General features: G+C 46.8%; 1 protein-coding gene across 4 annotated transcripts in view; it reads right to left on the bottom strand.

The window, feature by feature from the left end:
* Positions 1-14433, bottom strand: part of KIF26A (kinesin family member 26A) — a 249432-nt gene that overhangs the window by 218918 nt on the left and 16081 nt on the right. For all 4 annotated transcript variants that reach the window (XM_069638136.1, XM_069638135.1, XM_069638133.1 and 1 more), the window contains exon 2: positions 5641-5898. In XM_069638136.1, coding sequence (XP_069494237.1) covers positions 5641-5898 — 258 coding nt within the window. The remainder of the gene's footprint in view (positions 1-5640; positions 5899-14433) is intronic.

Here is a 14433-nt window from a genome sequence, read left to right as displayed (position 1 = left end):
GCCGCACAGAAGCTTAACTGTAAACTCATTAGTAGACAGTGAATGGTTTTGGGGTGTATTACATTATTATTTTGGTTTGCCCTGAATCATTTTGATTATTATGTAGGAGCCTTGAGCCCAGCGTTTTCGGGCGGCACTTTCTGGGCTCCTAACTTTCTCTAACACTTTTTGAGAATTTCCTTTAAGAGTGTATTGGCCACGACCTGCACCTCTGCTTTGATAGTCTGCCGGCTTAGGGGGAAGGCAGTCCAGTCCATGAGCTCTGGGTAAAGTAGAGCAGAGCCTCTGAGCTACCAGTGATCGGGACTCTGGGTCTAATTACCACTGTGGGGCTTTATCGGTGCCTTCAGTGGCACTGGAAAAACTCAAGGGGGCATGCCGTAACAGTGGTGGGGCGCATGCCGGCTCGTTAGACCACGCCCACTTATCAAGCTCCGGCATAGTGGGCTGCAGGCAAACCCGCCAGGCAGCCTTTTGTAGAGCTCAGCAGTCTCCCACATTGGGGAGCGGGTGCTGATCTCTGCATTTATTTGCTCACAGCTTGCCAGGCATCATGCCTGGGCAAGGACAGCAGAACGATTAAGGCTGAAAAGGTGAGGCCGCTGGAAGCCAAGGTCTTTTTTCCTAAAGCCTGAAGCTCCCACGAATGAGCGGAAGCTTCAGGCTTCAGAAAAAAAGGGCTTTTCTTCGATAATGGTGATGCCAGCCCATGGGCATCTCTTGATTGAAGGAATGCCTCGCAGATGCAGGCACCACCATTATGTATTTAAGGCATTTTTTTCTGAAGCCTGATACTCTCGCACATGAGTGAGAGTTTCAGGCTTCAGAAAAAAGCCTTGTCCTCTAGTGGCCGAGGCTGCCAGGGGACGTTAATGAGCCCCAGCCAGCTGCCGTGCCTTAGAATTATATTTCTGAGCCTGCCGGGGCACCGCCCTGGCTAGCCCCAGCCCACTTAAAGCCCTGGGCGTAATGAGAAAAGGCGTGTTCAGTCAATAATGAGACATGTCATTGCACTTCATGCCTGATCCACACTACTTCTAAGCGCTGTACTAATAGCTGTTATAATTACCCAGTGTACCGTTACTCGAGAGATTTCTGCACAAGCGCTTGACTCTCTGAGCTATCTGGTAATATGGATCAAGCTCTGCTAAGGAAAAGATAGGCCTCGAAAAACAAAACCTTATGTTAATCAAAATGACACCAAGGAGCTTGGATGCTGGATACTGACTATTGCCCTTGTCTTTTCACAATAATATCTCTTTCATACAATTTTAGGATCCCCTGTTTAGTTCTTGAATTTATGAACCATTATCTGGCGTCCCTAATTAAAATAAAATGTGTAAACCCCGTTGATGATGGGGTACGGTAGGAAGTGAGTGGCGGATTGAGCACACGGCGGAGCAATGAGTATGTGCCACAGAAGGATTAAGGCATCTGCGCTGCGGGTGTACTCGCCTGCTGGGACACTCCCAGCAGCTGCAGGTTTAGAATTTAGAGGTTGTGTAGCTCTTCAAATATTCCAATTAGAAAGTGGCCCTCAGTACTCGTCTTGGCCTTTTCTGTCCAGAAAAGGGAACGAGGCAAGCCTGGCACTTTAATTCCGGGCTCTGAGCTGTGATGCTGAATTCCTTAGACATTAAGGAGGGCACACTTGGTAAATAAGTAATGACAACAGATGCTTGATAGCTGCAGTAAACCATTTAGCTTCCTAACGGCTGCTTTAGCAGGCAGAAATTGAAGATTTAAATCATCTTAATCTGACAAGGATTTAGATAGCAGAGAAGGTTCGGCCAGTCATGCTACTGCTGTACTCCAAATATGCCATAAAAAAGTGCCAAGCCCACGTGTTCTTCCTACACCAATCATTTTCCAATACTGGTGGCTATCGCCAGCCGCCTCTGTGATCGAAATGAGGAACGCTGGCGCCAAGACGTCTCAAGGACTGCCATTTTTCTAGATAGCTTTCCACTCCCTTATTGTTTGGCTGCTCTGTGCCATGCTGTGTCCAATCGGATGCAAATCCATCTTGCGCCCACTGCCGGTGGGCGCTGTCGATGGCCACGCCCCGTCTGCATTGGAACTTGGTCAACCCCAAGGCTCACTCCGGGGCCTCAGTGGGCATCACCTGCAGTGTAGCCCTCCCCACAGCAGACCTGCAGGATGGAGGTATAAACCGTGGGGGCTGAAGGGTCCCAGTTGCCCTAGGGTTAGGCGCGCTTTACAAATGTCAAAATAAATAAAATAAATAAATAAGGGTCGTTGGATGTGCCCTCGAGGTCTTTTCATTCCCCCATGGACACCATTTTGTGTTATTTTATTTTTACACAAAGGTAGTTGCAGGCCAGGCTACACAATAGTGGTTTGGTTCTAGTTCAGAGTTATTTATTTATTTGTTTTTTACATTTATAAAGCGCTCTAAACCCAAGGGCACCAAGGCGCTGGTTACAGGATTAACAGATGCACTTGTGCCAGGTCGCATGCTGCCCATATGGCTCCTATATGGGCACTCTCTCGTCCTCTGGGGGCCAGATTTACAGTATTACATTTCCAACCAGAAATGGGCTCGCAAATCCAATGAACTGTAAATTCCGGTCCAGTCACCAGCACGCCTGACGTAAATGTGTTTGAAAACATTTTATGGGCAATTAATTGCAAGCAGACTGTTTGCATTTTTTGTGGGTTATTCTGAAAAACTGACCTGCTATAATACTGACCGGAGTGAGCTGGCAGTAAGCAGCAACCGCACAAGAACTTGAGCTTTGGTGGGCACCCATTGGGGGCATCGCGGAAAGACATGCCATTCTCGCCACCGTGAATGGCTCCATTAGCGGTCGAACCCGGACGGGCTGCGAGGATGAGGGGTCCAGAAATTCACAGAGACTCGATTGTGTGGAAGGGATGTCAGCAATTATTATTATGAAGCCCGAGCGCACTCACTGGCAGCTCCTAATGTTGTTACGTTTCCAACATCCAGAAACGCTTGATAACTGTGGGGCACCGTTATTGAATATATATCGATAGATATATGCGTGGCGGGGTACAGTAATTCCATGGACAAGCCTGGGTGCTCTGCTACTACTACGGTGGTGATTTAGTGCAGTGCACATGCATATTAACATAACAGCAATCAAAGCAACCCTTTAGAGTTTCTCTCTGGTTTTGCTGAAGCCTTGATATTAGGGTGCACGCAAGTTTAAGCAGCCACCAGGCCCCCTCAGATACCGCATTCAAGTTTCAGGTGTCTGAGCTCTCTCTGAAAGATCGATTCAGTAACTGCAAGTATTGTATTGTATTGGGTTATATATATAGCGCTCTTTCACCATTTGTATGGCCTCAATGCGCTTTGTGGTAGTTAAACAACAGGGCCTAGTTTCTAGGTCAAAGGTTAGATCCACATGTAGGACCACTCCTCCCCCCAATGGGAACAGGTTTAAAAATAAAGCATATCAATGCTCCCGTGGCGAATTAAACTTAAAATACTGGGGTGGCTGCGTTTATTAATGAATGGGCATGACACATAGATAGAACACCCCTGTGAGATCTCGCACTAGACTGCTGTGGGCGCAAGTGCCAACGGGGCAAGCCAAATCCACACGCTTCCCCATCACAGCTGAAGACCTTTGCTGCCTCTGCCAGAGCATTGGTGGCACTGTATATAAAAATTGTAATTTGGATTTTATATAGCGCTTTAATCTAAAGCACTGTACATGGGACATATGTGGTTTTTCGGGGATTCGAACCTGCGACCTGCAAATCAAACACAGATCACAGAAACAGGCGTTTCTCAGCTGAGCTATTTTACTTGTCCCCCCTTCCGTTCACCTGAGAGGTCATGAAAGGTCAGCATCCTGCATCGCCCCAAAACTTCTAGGCCTTGCTGGAGCCAGAAAGCGAGGGCTGGAAGGCGGGGTGGGGGGTGGCGCGCATGGGTTTGTCCATTTAAAGGATGAAAAGTGCCCGTTTGCGCAGTAAATAAAGCACATGAAATAAACAAGGCCCCGATGCCAGCTGCGTGCGTTCCGTAAATGACAGCTTCGAGACAGTTCGGCTGTATTGACTGCATTGATCAGCAAGCTGCCGATACAGCTGTGATTGGACAAAAGGTCATGGCAAGGAATGATAACGCAAGTGGGATCGGGCATTAATATTGAAGAGCAGCGGAGATGGAGGGGACCCCCGGGGGACTCCACATGCGCCCAGTCAGGGCTACGTTGCAAGAGGTCGGGAGTGTTCTAGGAAGAGTGCAGCTCAGCACTGCCGCCCCTATACTATAGGCCCTCTGTGCACACATGCAGCCAACAGCCTGGTTCCCCACTGTGCACGCTCGCCTTCAGGGTAGACCCCATCAGTGGCGAACCAGGCGTGCCGTCTACATTTGGGGCTCCCCTCTGGATACACATACCCCAAGTGCCGTCGCCACAGCTCACCGAGCAAAACCCTGAAACACAAAACAGGGGTTCTTTCCTATCTGCACTCATCAACACTTCCTCTGCCCCTCCACCCACTCATCACTCCTTCCTCCTTGTCCTTGCAGAACCTAGCGCCAAGAGGACGCCTGCATGCCACGAGCCCAACTATAACAAACAGGACATTGTGCACAGCATAGGTCTATACCAATATAGAACTCCTAAACAGACACGTGCATATGAAACAAAATACCCAGGTCACAAATATATGTACACATTATTCAGTACATCAAGCCTGTCCTGTGAGTGTGTTATTCTCATTGTGTGCGCCTGTCCTGTGTGCGGATTATTCTCATTGTGTGCGCCTGTCCTGTGTGTGTATTATTCTCATTGTGTGCGCCTCTCCTGTGTGTGTGTGTGTGTATTATTCTCATTGTGTGCGCCTGTCCTGTGTGTGAAATGATAATGCTTTTGCTTTCCACAATGTCCTGTGTTGCGTAGAATGAACCGGGGACGGCCTTCTCCGATTGCAGACTGTAACTACAGGCTACAGAGAGTGCCCTATGCACAGAACCCTTCTTCTAAGGGAGTAGTGCGATCCCTGCATTGTGCACAATGCTGTATACTCACTACCCCCCATCTCCCATCAATTATTCTGGTTTGTGCATGTGCAGCCGGCACAAGGTCCTACACACAATGCACTGCTCCCACGTGTGGCCTGTATTCTGCTTTCCAATGTTACGTGCAGAGTGTCCTTGTAGATCACATTCTGTTTATGGGGCTTGTGTGTTTAATGTTCTTCACCATTACCTCCTCCCTGGCCCTTTGCCCCCCCTATGTACTTGGTGCAAGATGTTTAATGTTCTTCCCCATTCCTCCCTCCCTGGCCTTACGCCCCCCCTATATATATGGTGCTATATGTTTAATGTTCTTCCCCATTCCCTCCTCCCTAGTCTTTTGCCCCCCTATGTACATGGTGCTAGATATTTAATGTTCTTCCCCATTCCTCCCTCCCTGGCCTTACGCCCCCCCCTATATATATGGTGCTATATGTTTAATGTTCTTCCCCATTCCCTCCTCCCTAGTCTTTTGCCCCCCTATGTACATGGTGCTAGATGTTTAATGTTCTTCCCCATTCCTCCCTCCCTGGCCTTACGCCCCCCCTATATATATGGTGCTATATGTTTAATGTTCTTCCCCATTCCCTCCTCCCTAGTCCCCTATACCTCCTTACCGGATGTGGGCCTGGGCCAGCCAGTCTCAGGGCTTGCCGCTGGAGTTCGGCGAGTTTGAGCCGGCAGCTCCCGCACCACCTCCCTGCAGCTCCACCGCCCAGCTCTAGGGGGGCTGCAGCCCCCGCCCCCTCTGGGGCTGGACGGCTGCTACAAGGCTCCTCCTGCTCTTCCGCTGGGGGCTGCTGCCACCTCCTGGGAGACCCCGGGGGCTCCTGCGTTGAGGTAACCTCTCTGCAGCCAGGGTGCCTCTCTGATACCTGAAAGGAGTAAGAGAGAGAGGAAGTCAGCTATAGCAATGTAAGAGACTGCTCTACACACAATATACTCAACATGACCTACACAGCGATACTTTACAAGACTGTTTCACACCAGGCCAACATATAACCTGGGAAACGCTAAAACACGATCCATACTAAGCTGAGAGACTGATCCATACCAAGCCTGCATATAACCTGGGATATGCTAAGAGACTGATCTACACCAGGCCAAGATATAACCTGGGATACGCTGAGAGACTGATCCATACCAAGCCAACATATAGCCTGGGATACGCTAAGACACTGATCCACACAAGGCAGAGATATAACCTGGGATACACTAAGAGACTGATCCATACCAAGCCAACATATAACCTGGGATATGCTAAGAGACTGATCCACACCAGACCAACATATAACCTGGGATACGCTAAGACACTGATCCACACCAAGCAAACATATAACCTGGGATACGCTAAGAGACTGATCCGCAACAGGCAAACATATAACATGGGATATGCTAAGAGACTGATCCACACCAAGCCAACCTATAACCTGGGATACGCTAAGAGACTGTTCCACACCAAGCAAACATATAACATGGGATAATATGCTGAGAGACTGATCCATACCAGACCAACATATAACCTGGGATACGCTAAGAGACTGATCCCCAACAGGCAAACATATAACATGGGATATGCTAAGAGACTGATCCACACCAAGCCAACCTATAACCTGGGATACGCTAAGAGACTGTTCCACACCAAGCCAACATATAACCTGGGATACGCTAAGACACTGATCCACACCAGACCAACATATAACCTGGGAAACACTAAGAGACTGATCCATACCAAGCCAACATATAACCTGGGATACGCTAAGACACTGATCCACACCAAGCAAACATATAACATGGGATATGCTAAGAGACTGATCCCCAACAGGCAAACATATAACATGGGATATGCTAAGAGACTGATCCACACCAAGCCAACCTATAACCTGGGATACGCTAAGAGACTGTTCCACACCAAGCAAACATATAACATGGGATAATATGCTGAGAGACTGATCCATACCAGACCAACATATAACCTGGGATATGCTAAGAGACTGATCCACACCAGACCAACATATAACCTGGGATACGCTAAGACACTGATCCACACCAGACCAACATATAACCTGGGAAACACTAAGAGACTGATCCATACCAAGCCAACATATAACCTGGGATACGCTAAGACACTGATCCACACCAAGCAAACATATAACCTGGGATACGCTAAGAGACTGATCCCCAACAGGCAAACATATAACATGGGATATGCTAAGAGACTGATCCACACCAAGCCAACCAATAACCTGGGATACGCTAAGAGACTGTTCCACACCAAGCAAACATATAACATGGGATATGCTAAGAGACTGATCCCCTACAGGCAAACATATAACATGGGATATGCTAAGAGACTGATCCACACCAAGCCAACATATAACCTGGGATACGCTAAGACACTGATCCACACCAAGCAAACATATAACCTGGGATACGCTAAGACACTGATCCACACCAAGCAAACATATAACCTGGGATACGCTAAGACACTGATCCACACCAAGCAAACATATAACCTGGGATACGCTAAGACACTGATCCACACCAGACCAACATATAACCTGGGAAACACTAAGAGACTGATCCATACCAAGCCAACATATAACCTGGGATACGCTAAGACACTGATCCACACCAAGCAAACATATAACATGGGATATGCTAAGAGACTGATCCCCAACAGGCAAACATATAACATGGGATATGCTAAGAGACTGATCCACACCAAGCCAACATATAACCTGGGATACGCTAAGACACTGATCCACACCAAGCAAACATATAACCTGGGATACGCTAAGAGACTGATCCCCAACAGGCAAACATATAACATGGGATATGCTAAGAGACTGATCCACACCAAGCCAACCTATAACCTGGGATACGCTAAGAGACTGTTCCACACCAAGCAAACATATAACATGGGATAATATGCTGAGAGACTGATCCATACCAGACCAACATATAACCTGGGAAACACTAAGAGACTGATCCATACCAAGCCAACATATAACCTGGGATACGCTAAGACACTGATCCACACCAAGCAAACATATAACATGGGATATGCTAAGAGACTGATCCCCAACAGGCAAACATATAACATGGGATATGCTAAGAGACTGATCCACACCAAGCCAACATATAACCTGGGATACGCTAAGAGACTGATCCCCAACAGGCAAACATATAACATGGGATATGCTAAGAGACTGATCCACACCAAGCCAACATATAACCTGGGATACGCTAAGACACTGATCCACGCCAAGCAAACATATAACCTGGGATACGCTAAGACACTGATCCACACCAAGCAAACATATAACCTGGGAAACACTAAGACACTGATCCACACCAAGCAAACATATAACCTGGGATACGCTAAGACACTGATCCACACCAAGCAAACATATAACCTGGGATACGCTAAGACACTGATCCACACCAGACCAACATATAACCTGGGAAACACTAAGAGACTGATCCATACCAAGCCAACATATAACCTGGGATACGCTAAGACACTGATCCACACCAAGCAAACATATAACCTGGGATACGCTAAGAGACTGATCCCCAACAGGCAAACATATAACATGGGATATGCTAAGAGACTGATCCACACCAAGCCAACCTATAACCTGGGATACGCTAAGAGACTGTTCCACACCAAGCAAACATATAACATGGGATAATATGCTGAGAGACTGATCCATACCAGACCAACATATAACCTGGGAAACACTAAGAGACTGATCCATACCAAGCCAACATATAACCTGGGATACGCTAAGACACTGATCCACACCAAGCAAACATATAACATGGGATATGCTAAGAGACTGATCCCCAACAGGCAAACATATAACATGGGATATGCTAAGAGACTGATCCACACCAAGCCAACATATAACCTGGGATACGCTAAGACACTGATCCACACCAAGCAAACATATAACCTGGGATACGCTAAGAGACTGATCCCCAACAGGCAAACATATAACATGGGATATGCTAAGAGACTGATCTACACCAGGCCAAGATATAACCTGGGATACGCTAAGAGACTGATCCATACCAAGCAAAGATATAACCTGGGATAATACGCTGAGAGACTGATCCATACCAAGCCAACATATAGCCTGGGATACGCTAAGACACTGATCCACACAAGGCAGAGATATAACCTGGGATACACTAAGAGACTGATCCATACCAAGCCAACATATAACCTGGGATATGCTAAGAGACTGATCCACACCAGACCAACATATAACCTGGGATACGCTAAGACACTGATCCACACCAAGCAAACATATAACCTGGGATACGCTAAGAGACTGATCCGCAACAGGCAAACATATAACATGGGATATGCTAAGAGACTGATCCACACCAAGCCAACCTATAACCTGGGATACGCTAAGAGACTGTTCCACACCAAGCAAACATATAACATGGGATAATATGCTGAGAGACTGATCCATACCAGACCAACATATAACCTGGGATACGCTAAGAGACTGATCCCCAACAGGCAAACATATAACATGGGATATGCTAAGAGACTGATCCACACCAAGCCAACCTATAACCTGGGATACGCTAAGAGACTGTTCCACACCAAGCCAACATATAACCTGGGATACGCTAAGACACTGATCCACACCAGACCAACATATAACCTGGGAAACACTAAGAGACTGATCCATACCAAGCCAACATATAACCTGGGATACGCTAAGACACTGATCCACATCAAGCAAACATATAACATGGGATATGCTAAGAGACTGATCCCCAACAGGCAAACATATAACATGGGATATGCTAAGAGACTGATCCACACCAAGCCAACCTATAACCTGGGATACGCTAAGAGACTGTTCCACACCAAGCAAACATATAACATGGGATAATATGCTGAGAGACTGATCCATACCAGACCAACATATAACCTGGGATATGCTAAGAGACTGATCCACACCAGACCAACATATAACCTGGGATACGCTAAGACACTGATCCACACCAGACCAACATATAACCTGGGAAACACTAAGAGACTGATCCATACCAAGCCAACATATAACCTGGGATACGCTAAGACACTGATCCACACCAAGCAAACATATAACCTGGGATACGCTAAGAGACTGATCCCCAACAGGCAAACATATAACATGGGATATGCTAAGAGACTGATCCACACCAAGCCAACCAATAACCTGGGATACGCTAAGAGACTGTTCCACACCAAGCAAACATATAACATGGGATATGCTAAGAGACTGATCCCCTACAGGCAAACATATAACATGGGATATGCTAAGAGACTGATCCACACCAAGCCAACATATAACCTGGGATACGCTAAGACACTGATCCACACCAAGCAAACATATAACCTGGGATACGCTAAGACACTGATCCACACCAAGCAAACATATAACCTGGGATACGCTAAGACACTGATCCACACCAAGCAAACATATAACCTGGGATACGCTAAGACACTGATCCACACCAGACCAACATATAACCTGGGAAACACTAAGAGACTGATCCATACCAAGCCAACATATAACCTGGGATACGCTAAGACACTGATCCACACCAAGCAAACATATAACATGGGATATGCTAAGAGACTGATCCCCAACAGGCAAACATATAACATGGGATATGCTAAGAGACTGATCCACACCAAGCCAACATATAACCTGGGATACGCTAAGACACTGATCCACACCAAGCAAACATATAACCTGGGATACGCTAAGAGACTGATCCCCAACAGGCAAACATATAACATGGGATATGCTAAGAGACTGATCCACACCAAGCCAACCTATAACCTGGGATACGCTAAGAGACTGTTCCACACCAAGCAAACATATAACATGGGATAATATGCTGAGAGACTGATCCATACCAGACCAACATATAACCTGGGAAACACTAAGAGACTGATCCATACCAAGCCAACATATAACCTGGGATACGCTAAGACACTGATCCACACCAAGCAAACATATAACATGGGATATGCTAAGAGACTGATCCCCAACAGGCAAACATATAACATGGGATATGCTAAGAGACTGATCCACACCAAGCCAACATATAACCTGGGATACGCTAAGAGACTGATCCCCAACAGGCAAACATATAACATGGGATATGCTAAGAGACTGATCCACACCAAGCCAACATATAACCTGGGATACGCTAAGACACTGATCCACGCCAAGCAAACATATAACCTGGGATACGCTAAGAGACTGATCCCCAACAGGCAAACATATAACATGGGATATGCTAAGAGACTGATCCACACCAAGCCAACATATAACCTGGGATACGCTAAGACACTGATCCACACCAAGCAAACATATAACCTGGGATACGCTAAGACACTGATCCACACCAAGCAAACATATAACCTGGGATACGCTAAGACACTGATCCACACCAAGCAAACATATAACCTGGGATACGCTAAGACACTGATCCACACCAGACCAACATATAACCTGGGAAACACTAAGAGACTGATCCATACCAAGCCAACATATAACCTGGGATACGCTAAGACACTGATCCACACCAAGCAAACATATAACCTGGGATACGCTAAGAGACTGATCCCCAACAGGCAAATAATAACATGGGATATGCTAAGAGACTGATCCACACCAAGCCAACCTATAACCTGGGATACGCTAAGAGACTGTTCCACACCAAGCAAACATATAACATGGGATATGCTTGGAGACTGATCCATACCAGGACAAGATTTAATCAGTGATCCACTAAGAGACAGTTCCACACCATGGCCTAACCTTGAATACTCTAAGAGACAGTTACACTCTGGGAAATAACCTGGGATACCCTAAAATACTGTTCCACACCACAATCTAGCCTGGGATATGCTAAGAGACTGTTCCACACCACGATCTAGCCTGGGATACACTAAGAGACTGTTCCGCACCAGTATCTAACCTGGTATACCCTAAGAGACTGTTCCACACTGGATATAACTGGGCATACCCTAAGAGACTGTTTCACACCATGATCTAACCAGGGATTCCCTAAGAGACTGTTCCAAACCACGATCTAGCCTGAGATTCCCTAAGAGACTGCTCCACATTAGGACATAACCTGGGATTCCCTAAAACACTGTTCTACACCAGAATATAAACTGGGATTCCCTAAGAGACTGTTCCACACCAGGATATAACCCGGCATACAATAAGGGACTGTTCAACACCAGGATATAACTGGGAATTCCCTAAGAGACTGTTCAACACCAGGATATAACCTGGGATTCCTTAAGGGACTCTTTCACACCACGAACTAGCCTGGCATATGCAAAGAGACTGTTTCACAAGTGAAAATATTCGGGCAAAACCTAAGAGACAGTTACATACAAGGATCTAACCTGGGATTCCCTAAGAGACTGTTCCACACCACGATATAATCTGGGATTCACTGTGAGACTGTTTCACACCATGATCTAACCAGGGATTCCCTAAGAGACTGTTACACACCAGGATACAACCTGGGATTCCCTAAGAGACTGTTCCACAACAGGATATAACCCGGGATTCCCTAAGAGGCTGTTGCACACTATGGTCTAGCCTGGGATTCCGTAAGAGACTGTTCCACACCAGGATATAACCTGGGGTTCCCTAAGCGACTGTTCCACACCATGGTCTAGCCTGGGATTCACTAAGAGACTGTTCCACACCATGATCTAGCCTAGGATTCCCTAAGAGACAGTTCCCCACCAGGATATAACCTGGGATTCCCTAAGAGACGGTTCCACGCCAGGATATAACCTGGGATTCACTGTGAGACTATTTCACACCACAATCTAGCCTGGGATTCCCTGAGAGACTGTTCCACACCAGGATATAACCTGGGCTTCCCTAAGAGACTGTTGCACAGCAGGATATAACCTGGGATTCCCTAAGAGACTGTTCCACACCACATATAACCGGGCATATCCTGAGAGACTATTGCACACCAAACTCTAACCAGTGATCCACTAAGAGATGTTTCTACACCAGGGCCTAATCTCGAGTACTCTAAGAGACTGTTCCACACTGTGATCTAACCTGGCATTCCCAAAGAGACTGTTCCACACCGGGATATAACCTGGCATTCCCAAAGAGACTGTTCCACACCAGGATATAACATGGGATTCCCTAAGAGACTGTTCCACACCATGGTCTAGCCTGGGATTCCATAAGAGACTGTTCCACACCATGATCTAGCCTAGGATTCCCTAAGAGACTGTTCAACATCAGGATATAACCTGGGATTCCCTAAGAGACGGTTCCACACCAGGATATAACCTGGGATTCACTGTGAGACTGTTTCACACCACGATCTAGCCTGGGATTCCCTGAGAGACTGTTCCACACCAGGATATAACCGGGCATACCCTAAGAGACAGTTTCACACCATGATCTAACCTGGGATTCCCTAAGAGACTGTTACACACCAGGATACAACCTGGGATTCCCTAAGAGACTGTTCCACAACAGGATATAACCTGGGATTCCCTAAGAGACTGTTGCACACTATGGTCTAGCCTGGGATTCCCCAAGAGACTGTTCCACACCAGGATATAACCGGGCATACCCTAAGAGACAGTTTCACACCATGATCTAACCTGGGATTCCCTAAGAGACTGTTACACACCAGGATACAACCTGGGATTCCCTAAGAGACTGTTCCACAACAGGATATAACCTGGGATTCCCTAAGAGACTGTTGCACACTATGGTCTAGCCTGGGATTCCCCAAGAGACTGTTCCACACCAGGATATAATCTGGGATTCCCTGAGAGACTTTTCCACACCATGATATAACCTGGGATTCCCTAAGAGACTGTTCCAAACCAGGATATAATCTGGGATTCCCTAAGAGACTGTTCCACATGAGGATATAACCTGGGATTCCCTAAGAGACTGTTCCACACCATGGTCTAGCCTGGGATTCCATAAGAGACTGTTCCACACCATGATCTAGCCTAGGATTCCCTGAGAGACTGTTCCACACCAGGATATAACCTGGGATTCCCTAAGAGACTGTTCCACACAAGGATATAACCTGGTATTCCCTAAGAGACTGTTCCACACCGGGATATTACCCGGCATACCCTAAGAGACTGTTCAACACCAGGATATAACCAGGAATCCCCTAGGAGACTGTTCCATACCACGACCTATTCTGGGATTGCCTAAGAGACTGTTACACACCATGATCTAGCCTGGGATTCCCTAAGAGACTGTTCCACACCAGCATATAACCTGGTATTCCTTAAGAGACTGTTCCACACTGGGATATAACCTGGCATACCCTAAGAGACTGTTCAACACCAGGATATAACCAGG

Source organism: Ambystoma mexicanum, chromosome 14 (genome assembly GCF_040938575.1).
Source record: "Ambystoma mexicanum isolate Mex_15411 chromosome 14, UKY_AmexF1_1, whole genome shotgun sequence".
Classification (NCBI taxonomy): Eukaryota; Metazoa; Chordata; class Amphibia; order Caudata; family Ambystomatidae; genus Ambystoma; species Ambystoma mexicanum.
This window is presented reverse-complemented; position numbering and strand designations above follow the sequence as displayed.